Source organism: Caretta caretta, chromosome 4 (assembly GCF_965140235.1).
Source record: "Caretta caretta isolate rCarCar2 chromosome 4, rCarCar1.hap1, whole genome shotgun sequence".
Classification (NCBI taxonomy): domain Eukaryota; kingdom Metazoa; phylum Chordata; order Testudines; family Cheloniidae; genus Caretta; species Caretta caretta.
In genome coordinates, this window is record NC_134209.1 from 98,876,945 (window position 1) to 98,902,194 (window position 25,250).

General features: G+C 43.2%; 1 protein-coding gene across 1 annotated transcript in view; it reads right to left on the reverse strand.

Annotated features, from left to right (window-relative positions):
• Positions 1 to 17,271, reverse strand: part of TRMT9B (tRNA methyltransferase 9B (putative)) — a 41,044-nt gene extending 23,773 nt beyond the window's left edge. The window contains exon 1 of the mRNA XM_048848191.2: positions 17,122 to 17,271. Within this exon, the coding sequence (XP_048704148.1) occupies positions 17,122 to 17,159 (38 nt within the window). The 5' untranslated portion in view covers positions 17,160 to 17,271. The remainder of the gene's footprint in view (positions 1 to 17,121) is intronic.
• Between the last annotated feature and the right edge of the window lie 7,979 nt (positions 17,272 to 25,250).

The following is a 25,250-nucleotide window of genomic DNA, read 5'->3' on the forward strand; positions in this document are numbered from 1 at the left end:
TCCCCAGGAATAGCTCTCTGGCAACTTCCCCGCCCTCTCTGTCCAGAGACTCTTTTTAACAACTTACTGTCCCCTTGATCTCTAGGTTCCCAGCCTTGGCAAACCTTCTGTGCAACTTTGGGCTGAAACTTGGAAATAGTATCTTTACCGCTAATAGCTCAGCCATTGTCTTGTAATTGCTCCCCAAGAGTTTGTTGGGAGGCTGCTTACCTAGAGCTATTGTGTTGCTTTCGTGCTTGCTTTTTCAACACCCAACAGATCAACCCATTCATAGAGGAAACCCAATAACCTAGTATAGCTAAACAGTGACCATCTCACAGACCAGGTCTCATACAATATTGACACAATTATCACAGATCAGTATTCCTAGATTATTACATAGCAGTTCCATGTTCACCAGAGGGCCTTCCCCGAAGGCATAGAGCCAGCATAGCCATCTCTATACCACTTTCCCACACAACCTCTAGGGTAGTAGTGTGCCAAGGCATGGTTAATATCTTCACTCTAGAGTTAACATGGGTGATTGGCACATGAGTTTGAGCATCCACACTGCAAAGCTCAAGGGTATCCACTCAACGGAGTCCATGGTGGACTCGATTCATTTTGAGGCACTAGGACTTCTGGGGTCACATCCCATGGTTCTTAGTGCAGCTCTAAGGTGCACCACTCTATAAATTATTTCATAGTATATTATAAGAGAACTTGTCTGTCCTTCTTGGGCACTTGTGTGGAAGCTGTCTTAGCTCACCAATTAGTAAGTAAACCGCCTCCAGCTTGGCACATTAAAGATTTCTGTCTGCAGCCTCTGTTCCAACCAGTGTCAAGACATAGATCCTGTTTTGAGTGATGACCTGATCGAACAGTTGACATCAGTGCAACTCCTATTTCAGAAACAGAGTGGAGATACAGGGCCTAAGACATGGTAGAGGACATTTTGGCAGGGCTTGTCACCCTGAGAAGACAGCAACATGCCTTGCTAAGGAGATCATGCAGGCTCCAGACATGGCGGAGTGGAGGCAGCTGATGTGTGTTTTAATAGCTGTGCATTCCCTATATGCTGACCGCTGGTTTAGAGGAGTGGTGGATCTACATCATCTGCAGACGTGGATGACCAGCAGCAGGCCCAGAACTTCCACCTGAGGAATTTGCCTCAGCCCTTCAGAGCCAGAACATAGAAATGAGGGAAGTTATACCAGTCCAGAAGTGGGTTGCTCACGTTAGTGGCTAATCAGTTTAGTGTTGGCAAGTCAACGATCAGTGCTGTCATCATGGATGTTTGCAAGACAATTATTGCTTTGGTGCACCCACAAGCTGCATTCCCTCTAAGGTGCGTGCCTGGGCAGCTGCTCAAGAGGGCAACAAGGGCCGCGCATCTAATTAGTGGAGCTGCGCAAATGTGGCTCCACTAATTAGGTGACTGGACCCTGGAGAGAAGGATGCACATGTAAGCTGGTGGTGTGCGGGGAATAGGTGGTAGTGTGGGGGGCAGTGGGGTGAGGGCTGGGGGGGGGGAGTTTGGGGCTTGAAGGGCTGCAGTGGCCGGGGAGCTCAGCTGGCCCCCTCTCCTGGCCATGGCTAAGTCACCGCAGCTGGGCAGATACAAGCCTCCTCTCTCCCAGCCCTGTCTGGGCTAGGGCTGCCGGGGAGTGATGTGCCTCTTCTTTCCCAGCCCTCGCTGGGCTGCGGTGGCTGGGGAGAGAGGCATCTGGGAGCCAATGGAGAACAAGGTAGAAAGCTCACAGTGGCTGGCAGTTATATTTTGTACAAGCTGGTGTCTCTGTTGCTCAAACGTTTAGCCCCAAGTACAGTGATAGTAATCAAGTCTGAAGGTGACAAACACATGGATTATTGGGGCTAGATCTTCAAGGAAGAAGGGGTAGAGGATTTTAGCAGCTGAAGGTGGAAGAAGCTGGTGTTGTAGTTGTGTGGTTCTGTTGTTTTGGGTTTTTTGCCACAGACCACTTCAAGGTTAGGAGGGTCCCTCCCAGCCATTGATACTACCTGGTCGTTTAGGGGATGGCGGGTGTCTCCCAGACAAACTACATCTCCCAGTGCTAATGGGAGTACTTGATCTTCAGTGGTGTTCACCAGGGGCACAGCACAGCTTTCAAATGGTTCCAAGGGCTTCTAGCACTTTATTGTGCAGGAGTTAGGGCCAAACTCTTGTCCAGCCCTCTCCCCAAATCAATTCTAAAACTTAATGGAAATCACTTGTCTGGATTGTTTGCGGAGAGGTATTGGAAACCATTAAGGCCAGATCCTTGCTATCTGGTACAGTTCTGGCTCTTCAGAGTACTCCCTTTGACTCATAGGTAGCAAGCACTATGTTTGGTGCTAAGTGTTTTGTAGGATGAAGAGATTATTTGCAAGCTCTTTGAAGCAGGGATTTGTCTGCAAACTCGGAAGCCATGTGTTACTGTGCTCTGTTTACTTAAGGGACTTGTAAAAACTTAATGAGCCTACTCTGAGTTTTTGAGTTAGTGACACATACAATGTGAAACCAGGAGAATTTTAACTTTGCCTGTTTCTACAGGGCTGTGTTGCAATTGCACAGCCTGGGTCCTAAGCACTCATTTAAAATGCCCATAACCAACCACTTGATGTCTTACTTCCCTTCTTATTTTCAATGTTTTCACTTGTTTGTTTGTGGTTTTGCTTGCTGTGTTGCTTTATTACTTATTTTTACTGTTTTATGTGTGAGCAACATTAATCAAATTAAGAGTTGACATCCTATAGAACTTGTATAAGTCTGAGTGAATGCCTTTTACTCTCCTTTCCAGTATCAGAAAATATTGTATTAATATTTGCGATGAGCTTATGACTATTTCCAGTTGACTCATACATTTGTTTAGCATCTTAAAGCTGAGCTGTGTGCAGATAATATACATGCAAGAGGGATAGTTTTGTGAACTGTAAAAGTCCGTAGCATGCTAGTGTTTTGGCAGATGCTTCATTTTTTGAGAGCAGCTTTCCCTGAAGATTTAATGGTCTATGGTGGGAGTAGGTTATTAAATTGGGCCTCTGGTGCATTTTTTTTTTAATGCTTTCACTTAACAACCATGACTTTGTTTTATTTATATAGCTATTTTCAGTAAGCCACATTTTGGTCTGTTTACGAGCTTGGGTTGTTAGAAAGGATGATAAAATACATGTACTCCAAGGGCAGTGTTAATTTTATTTTTATTTGATTTCCTATTAAGCAGTGCACCTTGTTAATTATCCCTTGTTTTAATATTCTTTCTTCCTCCATACCTAAGAACTTTTTAAAAATATATAGTATATCTAGGATTTTTTTGTAGTGGTGGCACACATCTGCACATTACCTCGATATTTGTGCTGCACATAACAAAATTCATTCTGCACATGGACGAAAAAAATTAGAAGGAGCATTGCCCACAAGTAGTGAAGACTCAAAATGTTCCTGAAATAGTAGAAGGCTTTGAGTTCTCCTGTATCATTACCTAGGACTGGAACAAAATCCAGGCCAACATAAATTGGATGCTGCAGTAGGATGCAGCAGAACAGAACCTCCACAGACGTATCTTTGCAACACCCCACATTCACCCCTCCCCGTTTTTCTCCCCCCAGCGGCAGCAGGATGCTGGACTAATAGTACCAGATTTAATACTGTCACAAGTCATCTTTCGTCATTTTTTATCCTCCTACACCCTTGGGTGCATAGGCTGTCCACCAATTTCCATAATTTATTTTAGTCTTGTGCTGGTCTGTTCAGATTTCTGAGTGTCATGGTGATAAATTTGGCTTCAATCTCTATAATTCTCCAGGTCACTGTCTTTTTCTCTTCCCAGGTGGTGTCCAAATTGTCACTTGATGTGGAAGTCTTGCTTGTGACATCCTTAAAGCATGTCCTGAATATGTCCATTGTCATCTTCTTACCATGTGTGATGCTTCAGGTTGGTTTGTTCTACTTAGAATTTCTGATGTTGCAAGAAGCTTGTTCCAATAAACTCTGAAGTCATGCAATAGATTTAACATCTAGGTTGCCTCTGAAAAGGCTCTAATTCTAGGGCCAGACAGACAGAGAGATGCTTGTGCCACCTGGTTCTCTGAATTTTCAGGCATTACTCATCTTATACTAAAAATCCCTTCTTTGCATGTATGCAGGAACATGTGCCACAATAAATTAGTGACTGCCTCTTTAAATGGTTTTTTCCACTCTTGGAATACATCTTGGATCACACATGGCTGGGGATGGGAGGACAGGGAGAGAAAAGAGGGGCAGGGAAAATGTAGGTTCTTCCAGCCTCAGGTGAAGCTTTGCATGAAAAGACCACCCCTCAGCCCACAGCCAGAAGATTGCCCGTTCTCCTGGCAGCCCCCTTCATACTGGCTCCCAGCCCTTACAGCTGCTGGCTTGTCAGGCCCGCAGGTGGAGGCAATCCCCAGGCCAGGCATCATGCCTGTTACACCAGCCCCAGTCTATTTCTCTTGATTGGAGCTGGCTGAGCAGGGGCAAATTAGGTGCTTTTGCAGCAGCACCCTGCTACACACCTCCCCCCTTAAGCTGATGCCAGGACTGGTCTTCCTCAGCCCCGCTTCCCTCGGCTGGAGGGTTTACTCTGGGGATCGTCCCCCTGCCCAGCGGGGTGATCCCTGGTCTCTGTCTCGTGGGGTTTCGGCATGCCCCATCCTCAAAAGGCACACTGGGTAGGGGGCGGGGCACCCCACAGGTCTACACTCACCCAGAGGTCTTCACACCAGTTGCATGGTTGGGCTAGCCGCCCCAGACGCTCCCCTTTGTTCTCTGGTGGGGGAGACAGGTCAGAGCCCCCTACCCCGAATCTGGCCCCGATCTCAGGATCAGGCCCTCCACTCCCTGGAGTTTGGGTCTCCCCCTTTTGGGTTTCCCCCCTCCGATCTTTCTGTACCCTCTTCTCCATCTCAGTCTGCGGGATCCCCTCCCCTGATGGGTCCTGCCCGGGAAGCTCCACCCCCTCCTTGATCACTCTGGTAGGATCCCCACCTTGGCTATGTTGTCTCAATTTCTTCTCCTGGAGGTTGTGGGAACTCCGCCCTCCCAGGGCCCACTGCAGTACGGGCCTCGTCCCCTGTCTCCAGGGATCTCTCTCTTTCCTGTTTTGGGGGTCTCCTCCTCGGGCCCCCTCTCCCCTTTGGGGAAGGGTTCCAGTCCACCCCCAGGGCCACGGGGTAGGCCAACCCCCCTATTACCTCCACCTTCTTCCAGGCAAACCTCCCCTGCACCTCCAGGGGTACCTGGGCCTTATCCCCATGGATGCATACCACGAGCATCCTTTCTCCAGGGATAAGCCAATGCGGCTTCACTAAGTGCCGCTGTATAAGGGAGCAAGCGGAGGCCATATCCACTAGACCCCTCTGGGGTCTTTTTCCAACCTGCACTGGGATGGTGGCCAGCCCACGGCTCTTTTTCTACCCCCTAATCTTAGTCCAACCACAAAATTCAGCTGCCCCACATTCCATCACCGGGCAGTCCCAGCTCTTATGTCCCAGCTGTCCACACCACCAGCATATGAGCTGCCCCGAGCGGCTAGGGGTCCCCTGGGGCTTCTCCCACTGCTTGTCTACCGGCTTCACCCCAGGGTGCTCACGGGTTTTCCTTCCCCGCCCTGTGACCCGCAGGGCCCGATGCTCCCTCAGCAGGAAGTCTTCCTCTGCATATTCTTCCGTTCTTTGCACGGCGGCTTCTGGGGTGGCCGGCTGATGTCACCTCACCCAAACCCGCAACCTATCGGGTAGACACTGTACAAACTGTTCAAGGATCACTTGATCCATTATCTGCAGCACGATGTGGGCATCGGGCCTCAACCACCTTGTTGCCCAGTCCGTTAACCTTTGGGCAAAGGCCTGGGGGCGCATGCCCCCGCCCACCAGGCTACCTGAAACTTTTGCCGATATTTCTCAGCAGAAAGTCTGAGGCCGTTCAGGATTGCTGCCTTCACTGCATCATAGTCCCTAGCTTGGGCCCCCATCAGGGCCATGTACCTGGTGCTTAAAATTAATTGTTTTGCTGAATCAGGGCCATAATGCACTGTTTGCCTCTATGTCAGATCACTGATGAAGCTATTAACATAAATGCTCTAAAAATATGTGCTCTAAATAACATAGGACTGGAACAGACTTCAAGAGGTGTTCTAGTCCAAGCCCCTGCACTCAAGGCAGGACTAAGTATTATCTAGACCAGTGGTTCCCAAACTAGGGGCGCCGCTTGTTCAGGGAAAGCCCCTGGTGGGCCGGGCCAGTTTGTTTACCTGCCGTGTTCGCAGGTTCGGCCGATCATGGCTCCCACTGGCTGCAGTTTGCCGTTCTTAGCCAATGGGGGTTGTGGGAAGCGGCACGGGCCGAGGAACTTGCTGGTCGCCCTTCCTGCAGCCCCCATTGGCCTGGAGCGGCGAACCACGGCCAGTGGGAGCCACGATCGGCCGAACGTGCGAACACGGCAGGTAAACAAACTGGCCTGGCCTGCCAGGGGCTTTCCCTGAACAAGCGGTGCCCCTAGTTTGGGAACTACTGATCTAGACCATCCCTGACAGGTGTTTTTCTGACCTGCTCTTAAAAATCTCCAACTCCAGAGATTCCTCAACCTCCGTAGGCAATTTATTTTAGTGCATAACTACCCTGACAGTTAGGAAGCTTTTCCTAATGTCCAACCTAACCTGCCCTTGCTGCAATTTAAACCAACTGCTTCTTGTCCTATCCTAATTGATTAACAAGAACAATTTTTCTCCCTCCTCCTTGTATGCACTTGAAAACTGTTATCATGTCACCTCTCAGTCTTCTCTTCTCCAGACCTCACAAACCCAGTTTTTTCTATTATCCCTCACAGGCCATGTTGTCAAATGTTTAATTATTTTTGTTGCTCTTCTCTGGACTTTCTCCAATTTCTCCACATCTTTCCTGAAATGTGGCACCCATAACTGGACACAGTACTCCAGTCTGATGCCTAATCAGCGCAGAGTAGAGTGGAAGAATTACTTCTTGTGTCTTGCTTACAACACTCCTGATAATACCTCCCAGAATGATGTTTGCTTTTTTTGCAACAGTGTTACACCCTTGACTCATATTTAGCTTGTGATCCACTATGATCCCCAGATCCTACTCTACAGTACTCCTTCTTAGGCAGTCATTTCCCATTTTGTATGTGTGCAACTGATTCCTAAGTGGAATACTTTGCATTTGTCCATATTGAATTTCATCCTATTTACTTCAGACCATTTCTCCAGTTTGTCCAGATCATTTTGAATTTTTATCCTATCCTCCAAAGCACTTGCCCAAATGAGCCCTTCTGCACCAGAAACCAAAGGCTATCAATAGTGTAACTTTATAACTAAGAAAAAACATAAAACATTCCTTAATCAATATGCATGTAGTTGTAATCAGGGATTATGTTAATTTTTGGTTTTATCATAGGAAAGAATAATATTTTACCTTGACTGCCATCTTATTGATGAAAAAACAGTATATCTCATTTGCAGTCACTTCAGCAATTTGTTAATTATTGAGTAAGCATCAAATGAGACAAAAACCTTGGTTTTTTTTAGATTTTTATGAATGAAATTCTATTACTATCAAATCAATTAAAGGCACTGTTCTAAATTCTATTTTATATCTATTTTCATGCTAATAAATGTAATAATTCTTCATCATTACATCTTAATTCTCAACCATTTTCTAAAATGAAGACATTTTAGAGTCTTTTAGATTGTCCTTGGAACGTTCAAAATATGTATAGAATGATTACATGGATATTATGGATGTTTTTTCCTCTAACATATTTATTTTGTCTACTGGTCTTGAAAATATTATTTCCTCTCATAGCATATTCATCCCTTGCAGTCAACATGGCCAATATACAGTTTCAAATAAAGAATAATCAAGCAGAAGAATACATTTTGTGTACTAGACTGTTCTGAGCTCATTGCCACGTTCCTTCCAGATGATGATGTGGTATCTTCTCGCACTGAGGATACCTCTCCAGGGGAGGGAACTCCAGTTAGTAGGAAGAGACAGGTATTAGTAATGGACGATTCGATCATTAGAAACATAGATACCTGGGTTTGTGATGACAGGGAGAACCACATGGTGACTTGCCTGCCCTGTGTGAAGGTTGTGGCTCTCTTGGACATCTAGATAGACTTATGTGTAGTGCTGAGGAGGAGACGGTGGTTGTTGTACATGTAGGCACCAATAACATAGGGAAGGATAGGAGAGAGGTCCTGGAGGCCAAATCTAGGTTGCTAGGTAAGAGATTGAAGTCCAGGACCTCCATGGTAGCATTCTCTGAAATGCTTCCAGTTCCACGCACAGGGCCAGTTAGACAGGCAGAACTGCAGGGTCTCAATGCATGGATGAGACGATGGTGTGGGAAGGAGGGGTTTAGATTTATTAGGAACTGGGGAAACTTTTGGGAAAGGGGGAGCCCATACAGGAAGGATGGGCTCCATCTAAACCAAAATGGAACCAGACTGCTGGCACTTATCTGGGGGGGCGGAGGGGGCTGTGATAGAGGTCTATAAAATCATGACTGGTATGGAGAAAGTAAACAAGGAAGTGTTATTTACTCCTCATAACACAAGAACTAGGGGTCACAAATGAAATTAATAGGCAGCAGGTTTAAAACAAACAACAGGAAATATTTTTTCACACGGTGCACAGTCAACCTGTGGAACTCCTTGCCAGAGGATGTTGTGAAGGCCAAGACTATAACAGGGTTCAAAAAAGAACTAGCTAAATTCATGGAGGATAAGTCCATCAATGGTTATTAGCCAGGATGGGCAGGGATAGTGTTCTACCCTCTGTTTGCCAGAAGCTGGGAATGGGTGACAGGGGGTGGATCACTTGATGATTACCTGTTCTGTTCATTTCCTTTGGGGCACCTGGCATTGGCCACTGTCAGAAGACAGAATACTGGGCTAAATGGAGCTTTGGTCTGACCCATTATGGCCGTTCTTATGTTCTTATTCAAGTCAGTATCACTTTTTCTTTTATTCTAGCGTTCTTCTCAATAGCTGTCACCTTTTTAAAATCTCCATTCCTCACAAGTCATAAACTTTACACGTTCTCAAAAAGATAAAAGACTTCTTAGTCCTGCGCTTTGAGACCAGTGCACAAGGACTCAAAAGGGCATTTACAGTATAGATAAAAACACTGAAACTTAGCAAGATTCAAAGAGTGATTGGATATTTTTATGAAAAACAAGAATATCAAAAGTTATAATAGCTAATTCATAGGGGGAAAAACATGACTGTAAGGGAGATAAAATCGCATGCTTCATGTTTTAAGCCAATAGGGTGGGTTTTTTTTATTTTTGCTTACTAGGATTAGGATGTGGACTTATACCACATCTGCCTCCATGGAGTTTCTTGCATCTTCCCCTGAACCATCTAGTGCTGGCCACTGTCAGAGACTAAATTCTGGACTAGATGGACCAGGGATCTGATCCACTCTGGTAATTCCTATTAAACTAGCAGAGTTACACCAGGGATAAATTTAGCCCAATTTTCACATATTTAAAGTAAAAAATAATTCTTATCTTCTTTGTTTTCTAACAGCGATAAATCTCTTTCCCAATATTGAAATGTACCCTCCGTATTTTTAAAATACTTAGCTGATTCTTACAGAGATGGATATTTTATTGCATTTTATCCACTTCATCGGACTTTTCCAAATGACTGTTGATAGAGGAGGGAATATGTGGGGAACAAGAAGCATTTTTTTAGGAAAGGCATAATTTCAATACATGATGTTATATCAATAGAAGGAGATTATAGCCACAATAATAACTCAAGAAATGTATGGTTCCCTGAATTCAAATCCAAGAATAAGCCATACTTCCATAGGGTACAAGTCACCACTGATTTTGCCCACAGCTGCTGCTGTTCTTAAAAGACTGAGAAATGTAAAGTCATAGCAGCCTAGTAGTCCAAAACACTGGGCAAGACTCTCACTGGGGATAAATCAGAATAGATCTATTGAAGTAAAAAAAAAAAAAATCCATTGAAAGATCACCTCATCTTAACAGCCCTACATGAGCTATACCAATTTACACCAGCTGATGATCTGACCCTCAGGATATGTCTAGACTACAGCTGCTACAGAGGCACACCTACCATTGCCACAGCACTGTAGTGCAGAGACTCCCTGCAATCGATGGAAGGAGTTCTTCCATCAGTGTCAGTAATCCACCTCTTCGAGAGGCGGTAGCTAGGTTAATGGAAGAATTCTTCCATCACCCTACCTGTATCTACAGTGGGAGCTAGGTCAACCTAACTACATCTCACGGGGCACAAAATTTTTCCCAACCCTGAGCGATGTAGCTAGGTCAACCTCAATTTTAGATATAGACAACCCTCAGTCTCTGAGATCTGTGAAGATGAAGTGATCTTTCCTGATCAGCATGGAAAGAAAGACCTAATGTTGTTGTTATGGGGTGAAAGGAAGGGGATGTGCAGGAAGCAGCCAATCAGCTAAAGGCTGCACGGGGCAACCAATCAGGGCCCAGCAGGCTCACATAAAAGGGAGCTGCAGAGCAGAACAGGGTCTGTTGCTGCAGGGAACCCAAGGAGAGATGACTGTTCTTAGCGGGCTGCAGGAAGGTAGCACCTTCGATAGAGCAATTACTGGCAGGGACCAGGAGAGCAAGAGGGAGCTCCTGGCTGGCTGCTGGGATGTGCTGGCTGGAGGCCCTGAGAAGAGGGCAAAGAAGGTGCTTGGGCCATGGGAAGTGGCTCAGGGAATTGAGGCAGCTCTAGCAGACAAGTTAAAGAGAGGCAGCAGGAGGCTGCTAGCTTACAAGGTCCCTGGGCTGGGATTGGGAGGAGTGGGTGGGCCTGGGTCCCCATGCTCCCCCACTGACCACTGGGGAAGTGGCTGGATTATAGAACTGGGAGATACTTTCCCCCGCTGCTATTGGGGGGGGGGAGGACACAGGTGGTAGCATGGTCGGGAGGGCCAAGTCATGAAAAAGACACAGTGGTTCCTGGGCTAAGACAGGTCTGCAGGCGGAGAAGGCGGTGGGAGAGGCATCACCATGACACAGCGTGCTGGCTCAGAGAGCTAATCCCTGAGATGGCCAGCAGGCGGCACCACTCTGACAAGTGGACTCCTTCACAGTTGTCTATGAGATAGCTATAACATCATATCTCCGTTACTAATGTTCTGCTTCAGAAAAACTGAATTTTTAAGCTGCACATATTTTTCCCTGTTTGTTTATTAACATTTAATTGTTTTTGTTATGCTATAAGAAGGAAAACATGTAACATGACTTGACAGTTACAAAAATTAGTTTCTAGAGCACTATCAATATTCTCTTGACTTTTATTATTTTTACTAAGTAACAACATTATTATTATTGTCTTATAAATAAATTATGAAGAGAAAACAACTGAAAATTAAGGATCAAATATTCCCCTATGTGGTGCATTTCAGGGAGCAAAGATGTGCAAAAATTCATGGAAGGGGGAACAGCAGCTATGTAGCATGCTTCCTGCTCTCTATGAGCTTACCCTAGCCCCATCAAGTTGGCTTTGAGGATTTTCTGAGGGGGAAGGGTGCCAGGGAATGATCCCTTTAAAAAATGGTGGATGTCCAAGAAGAAACCCATGCAAAAGTTAATGCTTCTCTTACAGGTGCACTCCGCCTCCATGATTACAGCTTCCCCTTGGAGAAAGATAAAATGAGTGAATAGCCATAGTGTCGGAGTCAATGGCAGCATCTCTCTTGAGTGAGCCAGGCTGTTATGATACGGAATAGCACAAAGAAGGAAGCATTGTGCAAAAGCATTGGGATCCAAAGACTTGGGACCTGATTTCCCAGTGTTTCCTTGCACTCTTCCAGGCTTGTAGCATGCCCCTTGACACCTTCCTTATGCAGAAGCTCTCCCTCCCGCCAATGGCACAATCTGCCAGGTTCACTACCTAGTGGCCTGATCCTGCACCCATTTGGAGTCCACGTCAAAGCTCCCATTGACTTCAATGATATAGGATCCGGGTATAGGTGAATGTACAGAGTTTTTTAAGCATTTTTCTCACACTGTGGAAAGAGAACAGTGGGCTGACATCAACTGAAATGACCTGCATTTATGACCACAACTCAGTCACTAGTGAAGTTTGTGATCTTGAGCAAGTTACTTGACCTCCTGCTGCTTTTACCCAGTTGTAAACGGATTACTCCATCTGGAGAATGGAATATACATGGATCTATGGAAGAATTCCTAAAAACTCAGCTTCACTCCACAAATTTAATTCACTTTTCTTAAGTCATTATGTACAGATCTGAGTACAGCATTTTGCCCAAAATGCATGATTTGTTATTGAAAAAAAACAAACATACAGTTCCATTGGTGCCACTGTATTTTCACTAAACTTTTTTGAGAACCACTTGACACATAGATCCAAACGTGTATTTTAAATCAGTTACATAAAGCCACAGTATGAGAGAAATATTTTCTCTATTCCTCTGTAGTTAGGAAATATCAATTCCATTTTTCCTCTAGAATACTTGGAAAAAGAGATGTCTACTAGTGGTATATGACACTTATATGGCAATTTCCTGCAATATCCTTGAAAAACCTGACTGAATTAAGTATCTTTAGAGTACACTGTATTAAATGCAAAGGTTATATATTACTGTGAGCCCTGGGAAGTGTTCTGAATTTCAAAGGACTATACTGAACAATGGGCCAGACAACAAAAGACTTTTGGACAAACAGTGTCAAGTGGTTTGCCCAGGGAATCTCTAGGGAGAGGTGAATGCAAATTCCCATCTCTGGTTATGCAAAACCCCAGCCTTTTGAAGCTACACCCTGAGGAGAGCATGATTATATACTGGTTACCTGTTATTGGAATCTGAAGATCAAAGGCACAAACTGTATAAAGGAAAGATTATCCAATTCATGTTGATGCTTGTTCTGAGCTAAAGCAGTTATGAACTTGCAACCACAGAAAAATCCCTATGTGGGGTTTGTGGTGGGGTAGTATACCCCTTAAGGGCAGTACTTCCTACTGGTCAGTCCTGTCTGTCACATGGCATAGTCCTATAAGAGTTTGGGGGTGATTTGATACACAAAGCCTGAGAAGATAGGGAGAAAGGAAGATGTAACTTTTAGAAGGAATCCTGTAACTGTATCTTTAAAGGCTTGGAACTTTGCAGAGGGTGGGGCAGCCAGCTGTCACATAGCCAATAAGAAATGAGCCGGGAGAAGGGGACAGCATAAATGCTACTCCTCCTTCATAGTAGGGCAGATGCTTGCAGACACTGCAAGGAGTAAGAAGGGTCCTGGGTTAATAGGGAGCAAACTACAGCAGGAGAAGGCTGCTAAACCCTCTGAGCCTGAGGACTAAATGGGACCAGTTAAGGGAAATAAATTGCAACCCAAGCTCCAGGAGTAGGGGCTGAGTCTCCTGCCAAAAAGAGAGACATTAAGACTGAGAACAGAACTTAGAGGACAGACTATAAAGGAACCTTGAAAACCAGAAGCACCTTTTGTTTATTTGGGACTTATTGTTATGGCCCCCTTTGTATGAGGTTTTGTAATAAACAAGTCCTAAGGAGGGTATTATTGAGTCACATGTCAAGAGTGTCTGAAGTGAAGTTATTGGCTTGGGAATGGAAACTGAGGCAAGGAATAAGTGCAGTGCCACACTAACTTGGTGGGAGGGCTATATGGCCTATGACAGGTTTGAGGGAGTGACTCTTACTAGAATCTTTGCTGGAGTTGGGGGCAAGGCGTGATCTCTTTTCCAGCATGCATGTAGTTTCTTCTAATATTTTCTCTGTAATGCTTTCACCTTAACACATGCGTTGGCTTATAAAGGGCTGTGTGCTAACTTTAACGGCAGGCAGTTATGCTATGCAGAAGCCTCTGAAGAGAAAGCAAAGCACAGATGCCCTGGCTAGGCAGTCTGGCTCACTGAGAATAAGAGTGTAGGCAGGGAATTGTTCAGCCTGAAGGAAAAAAAAAAAAAAAAAACAGTGAGGAGAGAGAGATGTAGGTCTCTGCCCAAGAGGGGTGACAGCTGGACCCAGAAGCCTAAAAGTGGGTGCCCTTGCTAGACCATGGAGGGGAAATACAGGTGCAGTTGCCCTGACTGTGACAGTGTAGACTGAACTATTTAAATAAATTGGGCATTACTAAATTATTTAAAAAGATGTAAATAGAATGGGTTTGATTCTGCACATGTAAATATATCAATAGATCTCTGAGCATTATACAAATGGCATTAAGTTTACAGGTATAGCTGGGGACAAATTTCTAGATATGGCTTTCTCACATACATGTCCCCCCCTCCGTCTTCCTCCAACATACAGACATACACTTGCATATTTAGGCCCTGTTCCTGCAAAGATTTAGACACATGCTTATTTGTATGCACTGTGAGTAGTCTTGACTTGCAGAATATTTTGTCATTCCTCGTTCTGGTTCAGCAGTCAAGAATGGATGGTAAAACATCTGTTGATCAAAACTTATTGATGGAGACTGTTCATTGGCTGTCCCTCTCCTACATGAATTATTCTAAATTTTGGAATCTGCTCCCCAACTCTGAGGGTGGAATTGAGCTCAATCATAAAATAAGGTTTATACAACTTTCAAATGAGAAAAATTATAAAGACTAGCTTGTTTCTTTTCTCTACAAATGCAGTTTCACTTACATAAATGAATATATATAGTCTGGGAATGCACAAAAGCCCTTTGAGGATATTTTTGACACAGGTAATATTAAAATGCATAGCCAAATTATCTATGCAAATGTCGTTGCTTCACTTTTGCATCTCTCTGGACAAGTAAAATGACCAGTGCCTTTGAAATATCTCTGTATATAAGCTATGACAAAAAGACAACGTAAATTAAATCTTTACTTTTAAGATCAGTACACTAATTTCATCTTTAAAACCAAGGTTCTTCTTGAGTTGGTACAAATCTGATCACTAAAACAGATTTTCTACAAAAAAGGATGTGTATAACTGAAATATAAATATTAGCCTGAAAATAAACTGTAGTAATGAAAAGCATTTTTGAAATACTGTCCTTCAAAAGAATCTGCCTTTTGGGTTTTCCAAGCTGCCACAATGACCTTTTCTACAGCTCATGTGCATAGATTGCCTCTGGTGTTTTTCATCTCTCTTTCCTGATTCTCACATTCAGAATCATAAACTGCAGAGGCATAATTCACATGACAGCTTGGTAAAGTCAAGATGAACAATGGATGTCAGCGTGGAATTTCAGCCTCTGTATCACATCAACCCAGCACTGCTGTTGAAATAATTATGCTCATCTCTTTCTTTGCAAAAGAAAAAAGAACTAATACCTGATTTTCAGAGATGCGGAGCACCTGCAGCTACCACTGAAGTCAGTGGGCTCAGGAGCTCGGCATTTATGAAAAATCAGACTATAAATGCTCATTAAACATCTATTAATCTGCAGCACTAAGGACTGTGGAATTACAAAAGCAGTACTTGGATAACAATTTGAATATATTGTTGAAGAATGAATAAACAGAACATATCACTTTGCCGATTACTTGCTTTGAATTGTAAAAATTGCTTATTAAAGTACTGCTACATAACTGAAAAACGTATTCAAATAATAACCCACTCTTTGTAACTGGTGCTAAATCCAACTATCAAAAACAGAAATAACATGAAAATACACAATTACTTGGGAAGTGTCAAAAGCTAAACACATTCCAGGTTATAGCATATAGCTTCCCAGGAGGCTGCTCAAGGAAAGTGTGTTTGGTCCATGCATATGCAAACGCTAGCTGAGTACTAAATATGGGGGGAGAAACCAGCCAGTCACGGCTTAGCAGCTACACTCCTGGCACAGCAACCAGGGTATAGACATAGCTGATTACGAGCACGTTTCCCTGTCTTGAAGTGGACCCACCGCCTGAACAAAGAGGCTAAAAGAGAGGCAATATTAATAGTGAGATTTTTATTCTTCCCCTTATCATTAGAAGTTGGCACATCTTGCAGTGCCTCCAGCTGAAGGGGAGGAGAGGGCAGGGAGGGGGAATGAAGCTTTGCAAAGTAATTAAAAGTTTTCAAGAGCAGCAAAATAGACAAAGAAGCCAGTAACCAGCACAATAATCCACCTCAGGATCAGGGTTCTAGAGCCCTGTAAGAACCCAAAATCACCAGACCCAGGCTGAATCCTGAGTTCTCCTTTTTTGTCTTTTGTTAAAAAGACTTGACCTATTTTCCTTTCAGGGAACAGAAAAGTCAGGCAATTCAAAGAGGCAGCTTGTTGCCAGTACAACTGAGAGTTAGTGATTCCAAAACAGAAGAGGGAGCATGCGGAAGAAGTTACAGCCGGGGATAGTAGAGTGGAGAGGGAGAAAATACAGGCACAGGCAGGCAGAGACATCCATACACTCACTCCAGAGAGCATTCAGAGACATATGGCATTCGCATCTAGATCTAGTGTTTGCAAAGTATATAGAATGTGCATGCAGTATATAACTATACTATGCAGTGTGTGTGTGTGTGCACAGTATATAACTATACTATGCAGTGTGTGTGTCTGTGCACAGTATATAACTATACTATGCAGTGTGTGTCTGTGCACAGTATATAACTATACTATGCAGTGTGTGTGTCTGTGCACAGTATATAACTATACTATGCAGTGTGTGTGCACAGTATATAACTATACTATGCAGTGTGTCTGTGCACAGTATATAACTATACTATGCAGTGTGTGTGCACAGTATATAACTATACTATGCAGTGTGTGTGTGTGTGCACAGTATATAACTATACTATGCAGTGTGTGTGCACAGTATATAACTATACTATGCAGTGTGTGTGTGTGTGCACAGTATATAACTATACTATGCAGTGTGTGTGCACAGTATATAACTATACTATGCAGTGTGTGTGTGTGTGCACAGTATATAACTATACTATGCAGTGTGTGTGCACAGTATATAACTATACTATGCAGTGTGTGTGTGTGCACAGTATATAACTATACTATGCTCTGTGTGCGGTCCGTAGCGATACAGAGCAGTGCGTGCACACCGCTAGCAGCCCGCATGCCATATCGCCAGGAGGCGGCTCGGATTAGCCGCGGTTGCCGGCTCCATCTCAAGGACAGGCTGCGGCCCTTTTCCCCTCCCCACTTACCTGCACCTGCCGGTGGGGGGCGTGAGCAGCTGCCTCATCCGCCGCCTCCGTCCGCGCACCCGGTGCCAGCCACGGGCAGCAGCTGCGGCATCCTGCCCTGGGAGGCGGCGCCTGCCCGGCTCTCCCCGCTGCCCGGCTCCGCTCGCGTCCTCCCCTCCCCCCGGCTGCCTGCGGGATGGCGGGGGCCGCTCTCCCCGCCGCCAGGATGGGAGCGAGCGGGATGCGGAGAGCGCGCAGCCCGCGCCTAGCGCAGCAAGGTGAGGCGAGGCTGCTCATGTGACCCCCCCTCCCGGCTCCTGCCCGCCCGGCGCTGCTCTCGGGCCCCGGGCTCCGAGCCCCCGCGCGCTCCGCAGCCTGGGGCGGGCCGGGCTGGGGGTGCGCCCCGGCTGTGGCTGAGCGGGGAAGCGGGGGGCTGCACACCTGCCAGGGCGCAGAAGCTATAAATAGGGAGCCTTGATTCCCCGGCCATCGAAAGGCGTGGGCGAGATCTGCTCCAGGGAGAGAGCAGGAAAGCGACAGCGGGAGATCCTGCCCCCTCCTAACCAGAGCTAGCGGCAGGCGAGTGTGAAGGGATCCTTCGGGAACAAACGCCCTTCCAAACCTGTGGCGCTCCCCCGCGAAGAAGGCTGATGTGACGAGGGCACCGAGGGTGTTATGTAAGCATGAGCTTTCTAGCAGAAGGGAAAAGAGCAGCCGCACGTTGACATGAAGAGTCGGGAAGATGAAGTCAGAGAGACAGGAAAGTGACAGGGGACCTAGATCCCAAGGGAAGAGAGTAAATATATCAAGTATGATTGTTGTTCTGAACTACATAGGGTCCCTTATTCAGTTGGTCTCACTTGCTCTCCTTACTACTGTGAAATAACTGAGCAGCTGAAGAATTTAGTAAAAGGGATCATTTGAGAAGAAATGTGAATAATCTGTTAATTGGAGTCAGGAAGGTTCTCATGATATGACTGAGTCATCATTCATTGGGTTATGTTCTTTTTCTCCCACATCTCTGGCTGTGCTTTTGCTGCTCGCCCTTAGCTTTGCTCCTGTGGCTGGAAATGTAGGGGCCTTATGTTAAGCAAATGTCAGGATAATCAAGCCCCAAGAGTCATCCTTGAACCCAGTCTTAGATTTTCCTTGCATTTTTCCTTTTTCCATGACATCTGCCTGTCCCTCAGGAACATGGTCAGAATTCATCCTTACTTTGATTCTCTTATTTCTGAAGTTCTTACTCATGCTGTAGTCAGTTCTCATTGTTACAATTTCAATTTATAGTTTTCCTCTCACAGATGTCTCCCACAGTACAGAATCTGTCTGTAACAAGGTTTTATTTCTCTGGAGGGTTTTTATGATTAATGCTGCCTCCATCATTCTGCATTGCTTGCAATTGTTCTGTGCTGATTCCCATTGTAATAATTTAAACACAGTAAATTATCATTTCTTATACTCTTAAAAATATGTAACACTTTACTAGGGTAATAAACAAAGAGAATCTATTTATACAGGAGTGGAATTTTCAAACGTGCCCAGTTAATTGAGGAGCACAAATCTCATTGACTTTCACCAGGACTTGTGCTCCTAAGTCACTTATGCTTTTGAAAATCCTACCCACTAATGATAGTGTCCAAAGGACAAATAACAATACATAAAACTCATGAACACTATAAAAACCAAACTGGAGAAGCATACATATAGGAAACATGAAACTAATACTGTATTAAATATATTAGAACTATTGAGTAAAGTTCAAAGTCTTGGTCCTTAACTTGAAGGTGCAATATCCTGGGCCAGCATATCTAAAAGATCATCTAAAGCACTAGGATGAAGTCTGTGTTTGATAGCTCTGCTACTTGGGCACAATGGAACTTTCTGCCATAAGGGTAAAGCTTGTCCATGCAGGAGACAGAACTTTCTTGAGGGCCACTCAAAGACTGTGCAATGAATTTACACAGGAACTAACTGGTATCGCAAACATCACCACCTTCCAAGCCAAGTGCAAGGTGTACTTCTTCAACCTGCAATCTCTAAAATTAACACAGAGAAGTATGTACATTTAAAAGAATCCAAAACCCTGCACCGCATGCACAATTCTCCCCCTGAATGAGCTGGTGCTAGCCCAATGGGGGCCCTAAGCAGGAATATTTTGTGTCTCCCCCCCAGTAATAACACTGGCAAGTTCTTATAATAAAAAGTGAATAGGGGGTTCCCTTGAGCTGCTTGGGGCCCTATGCAATTGCTTAGCCTGCTTATACCTAGTGCAGGCTCTGCCCCCTGTGAAGAGGAAGAAAGAATGAACCACATGATAGATATCAGTCAGATAGTTAATACACTACTGAATGGCGCTTATATTCTACGCTGAAGTGGGTGGTAGAAGAACCTAGGTAAACTAGAATACTTTTATCCTTTAAGCACCATCCATCCACAGTACTCTACTAATATTAAATTACACCCAAAAAGCCTAAGTTAAGAGAACATGAAGATTGCAAAGTCAAGCACTCAAAAGTTAGGAAATGCCAGAATTCAGAGTTCCTATGCAACTTTAATTCACCCCCCTTATGCATTATGATAGAGGTTTATTACAGTATCACGTATTATTTTTTTCCAGTGGATCCCTGCCTCATTCAGTGCATAGGACAGACAGGGAATGATCAGGATTGTGTAGTAAAAGAGACTGTTGTCTGTATAGCACCTGCCTCGTTTTTTGCAGAAATTGGAAAGTTTAAAATTCTGTAAAGTGTCAAGCATGTGAAACTAGCCAAATACACATTCCTTTATGTTCCCACCCACTTATCGCACTACTACATTGTGGGACTCTCTACCCCTTCCTTGTTACTTTTCAAAATGGGAGCTTCTCTTTACCTTGTATTGTAAAATCCATATATCTGGAACTCTTTCCACTGGATAATGTTTTTTTTATTTTTTAATGGTGAATTAAATAAAAGTTTTGACTCAGTGGCAGCTTTTACTATTTTACACCATCTTTGCACTCACTTCTCAGGTTCAAGGCAGTGGTGAATGAGGTCCCATATCATAAATCTTTCAGTCAAGGCCCGTTCCCATAATACTATACAATGCTATATTTTTATAAGCTTCCTTCATACAGAGTACCAGCTCTCAAATCACAAGCTTTGCAGTGAGAGTTATCAGTAAACTAAATCAAAAGGAAAACATCAATTCCCTGCTAGCATACTTATTAATTAATGGCGCACTGGCTTATTAGAAATGAGGCAGTGGTATTTGAAAATCTATATACTCTGTGGCAAGTATTAGCTACTGTACTTGGTTTTCTTCCAACAAAGTGTCACAAGGTAAAGTAGTTGCTTCCTTTTTTATGCAAAGTTTGAAGATTTTTCAGAGACTTATTTTCTATCAAGATGTAATGATTAGATAATCATTGAAACTTTATCTTAGTACATTTGGTCTGCACACGAAATTCGTAAGGTTGGGAGTTTTCTCGATCTTCAGTTTAACAAGATGTAAGTGTTGTGCTGCTTGTAAAAGTTTCCCAGCTGGAACTCACAAATTGGATCACATAGGAGTTTTGGTACATGAGTGTACATAGGTTAGCATTACTACAACTGATTTTTTCTTGAAGAAGCTATAATTTGTGTTAGAAAGTCAAAATACCTAAATCTCAAGAGCGGTAGAGTAATGTATACTTTATTAGGACTTGCCTAGGGGAGCAGAAATTTTGACTGGGTGAGTGGGCCTAGGGAGCCACTTGTGGGTCAGATCTATAAAGGGATTTATTTGCAGAGGGGTTTGGAGCTGATTTATTGTGAGTGGAGTGAAGCTATTGCATTAGAAAGTAAACCTGCATGTCTTTTGGGGCCTGGCTGTGTGGGTGTTTGTTTTTTCCACCCAGGCTAGTACATATAATGCTCAGGAAATTTGGTGTTGGGGAAATTTTTCAGGCCGTGGCTTTCATCTCTTACCTCACAGGGTTGCTGTGAGGATTAGTTAGGTAAGATTTGTAAAGCACTTTAGAGATTATAAAGCATTATGTTGCGTAAATGCTAAGCATATTATTCAGTATTACAGCCAAGCATTAATACCCAACTTCTGTTCACCTTACTCACCTTACTTATTGATTTCAGTGAGACTACTCAATGAGTTTCCCATATGTAAAGCAAGCAGCATTTGTCCCTGTAAGTGAAAGCTAGACAGGCATTTCATTCTACCACAGAGCTAAATTAGATCCAATCCTACTAGTTTTGCAAAAAGTTTAACTAAAACATAATAATTATGAAATACAGTAGCAGTGTTCATCCCAGAAATCTACATAACACAAATGCACCCTAACTGATGTCAGGGAGCCCAATTCTGACACCCTTATTTAGAATAACTCCTACCTTACTCCTGAGTTATACCATTGACTAAGTTGGGGGTAAAGTACAATTCAGTAGAACAGATCCTTAGCTGCAGTAAATTGATGTAGCTCCACAGAAATCTATTTACATCAGCTGAGAATCTGGCCCAGTGTAAGGGCAGGAGAATCTGGACCAGTCATAGGTTTCTCTTTACTTCTGTTCAATTTTGACTTAAATTAATCAACAAAACTTTGAAATAAATGTATACATTCAATGAGTAACTGACTGACCCTACACTGGAGTAACGTGCACCTGTAAATTTTCCATCTGGCCTGCAGTACAACTTAAGTTTCTTACATAGTTTTCTGCTGCAGAGTCTACAATTTTTAAAATAATTGTCAGATGTAAACTGGAAGTATTCCAGTATATATTCAGGCTACCACTTATGTCGGTATAACTTATGAGCTTCTCTCAGACATAGATGCCATTACTCGTTGGGAGGGGGTTAATTAAATTGATGGGAGAACTCTCTCCCGTCAGCTTAGAGCGGCTACCCAAGAGAGCTGTAGTGTAGCTGTAGCCTTATTCTGGATATGAATGTACTTTTGAGAAAGCAGAGTCAGTATTAGAGGTTTCAAAACTGTAGGACCCTAGATATTGATTTCAGAACTTATGAAAGACCCGTCTAGGGAACATAAGTATTTGTTCAGGCAGATTAATGTTTAGTGCTTCTTAGCAGATTGTTTCTTCTTTATAGCAAAGAAAAAAAAATACCTGCAACTAAAGGGAAGTGTGTGAGTCTACCTAAAATAATGCTGTATGAAAACTAACAAATATAATTACATCAGCATTTGCTAAAATAATGAATTATCACTGCAGCTTCTACTGTCATTGGAATTTGTCAGCTTTTATGTAAAAAGAAAAAAAAGTATGTTTTGTTAAAACAGTTTGAGTTCTTATCAAAGCAAAAGGTTGACTATACCAAATATCTGAGTGTACCAATTCACATAGGACTTATGTTCCTAAAAAGCATTCATTTATTTTTATCTTTTTTTCATGTTATATAGAACTCCTATTTCAGGCCCACATGCAATGAGTTTCAGGATCAAAGCCATAAATTAGGACTGGCCAGAAAACAAGAATTCTATTTTGTGAAAAATTTCATGGTTTCACAATTCAGAGTAGGGACTGGAACCTTGTTCTCCCCTATTCTAAGGGCGGGCCCTAAGCACCGAGCTATTGGCTATGCTAGAGTGGAGGAGGGCTCTTTCACTTCCATCCTGGACCTGAGAAACCTTCCTTTTTAAAGAGCTACATTTCTGTTAAAAGTTTTGGTTTCAACAAATTGACATTTTCCAGTGAAAAATGTCTCATCGAAAAATTCCCAAGCAGCTCTACCATAAACTGTTATCAGCAAATGCAGCTTTAGACATGGGCTGGACAGACAGCCTACTAAGTACTACATTTCAAAGGGTCAGACTGACTGGGGAAGCTGCTTAATTGCAGGAAAAAGCTGTCCACCCAGCAGGCTTTCACCAGGAGCATTGGCTGTGGGTGGCAGTTTGGTGGCCAAATGAGAGTCTAAACTGGAAGAAAAGAGATGAGGTGGCTTGGGAAAGAGAAGTGGTGACTCAGAGAAGGAAAAGAGTTATGTCCTGCTTTGTTGAGTATAAGAGAAAGGGCAAAATATTTTTTCATTTGCCTAGGTTAAAACATGCAATGCCCATTATTACGTTTCTAGATAGTTTCTGAAATCTTTGTTTAATTAGACCTACACATTTACAGGGAAAACATGATGGCTTCATCTCCCCTTGAAGTAAATGTGAGTTGAGGGTTCTCACTTTCTCACAGAATTGGACTCACAGTAGCCAGTTCAGCTACACTACTGTTAGGTTTACAAAAGATTTGGGAGGTGGACACTGTGACAACTCCATCATCTACTGAGGCCAGATCTACACTCAGAAGTTAAGTCAACCCAGCGATGTCGCTCTGGAGTGTGAAAAATTCACACCCCTGATCAGTGTAGTTAAGCTGAACTAACCGCCAGTGTAGACAGTAGTAGGTCAACAGAAGAATTCTTCCATTGACCTAGCTGTCATCTCTGGGGGTGGTGGATTATCTGTGCTGACAGAAAAACCCCTCCCGTCACTATAGTGAGTATATACGCTGAAGCATTATAGCAGCATAGCTGCTGCACTGAAGCTGTGCTGCTGTAGTGTTTCAAATGTAGACAAGCCTTGAGGAAGAGAACGTATGAAAGAACCTTCGCAACAAATGAGATCTGTCATCCAATTTCTCGATTGCTTTGTAAAGCTTTATGAATACAAGTAAAATGTTTAATGCACAGCTCTCGGAATGGTTCTGTTGCTGGATGAGTCAGACAGCACACGTAATATTTATTCATACTGGCCTTTTCCTATTTGTTCTGGAGGAAAAAAATATAGATCCATCCTAGAAAAATATAAAATCAATATTAATATATTTATTATGATTTTGCTAATATTCATAAAAGATATTGTAAAGTACAGTGGATATGCATACTGGAAACTTCACATGTCTTGGTAACAGCTATTAAAATTATTTTTAAAAATTGTATATATTCCTTTCTAATGAGACACATTTAAGAGAATTTATGCTTACAGTTGTAACAAGCAGTCTTTCTCCTTAGCGTCTGGAATCTAGTAAGTAATTACTATAATTGTCATTGAATATGTGATGTTTTGTATAGTCTGTAATGTATGTTTATGTAACACATGCATTACCAATTCCTGTTTTTTCTCTCTCTTTGGAAGGTACCCTTGTTTTTATATATTTTCATTTCTTACTTTGTGTCTGTCAGGGTTCCCTCCCCACTCTGAACTCTAGGGTACAGATGTGAGGACCCGCATGAAAGACACCCTAAGCTTATTTTTATCATCTTAGGTTAAAAACTTTCCCAAGGCACAAATTTTGTCTTGTCCTTGAACAGTATGCTGCCACCACCAAGTGATTTAGACAAAGAACAGGGAAAGGACCACTTGGAGTTCCTGTTTCCCCAAAATATCCCCCCAAGACCTTGCACCCCCTTTCTTGGGGAGGCTTGAGAATAAATAAGATGAGCACAAACCAGCCTTGGATTTTTAAGACCCAAGAAACCCAATCAGATTCTTAAAAATAGAACTTTATTATAAGAACAAAAAAAAGATAAGAAAACAACTCTGTAAGATCAGAATGGAATATAATCTTATGGGCAGTCAGATTCAAAACATAGAGAATCCCTTTAAGCAAAACCTTAAGTTACAAAAAGACACAAAAACAGGAATACACATTTCCTCCAGCACAGCGAATTTTACAAGCCAAAACAAAGAAAACCTAACACATTTTCTAGCTAGATTACTTATTAATTTTACAGGAGTTGGAGGGTTTGCATCCTTGATCTGTTCTCAGCAAAGGTATCACACAGACAGACAAAAGCCTTTTTTCCCCCTCCAGATTTGAAAGTATCTTGTCCCCTCATTGGTCATTTTGGGTCAGGTGCCAGCCAGGTTACCTGAGCTTCTTAACCCTTTACAGGTAAAAGGACTTTGCCTCTGGCCAGGAGGGATTTTATAGCACTGTATACAGAAAGCTGGTTACCCTTCCCTTTATATTTATGACAGTGTCTATTTTTACAAAACAATAAAACTTCTTTAAATTAAAAAATTAACCTATATTCTCCTTAGAATTTCAAATTTAAGCACAACGGAGAAAGTGTAACCTCTGAGTCTTCAGCCCACGCAAAATCTTAAATCTACTGTTCAAAGAGCTGTTCTCCTTGGCAGTACTGAAGCATTTTAGTTTATTACTCCT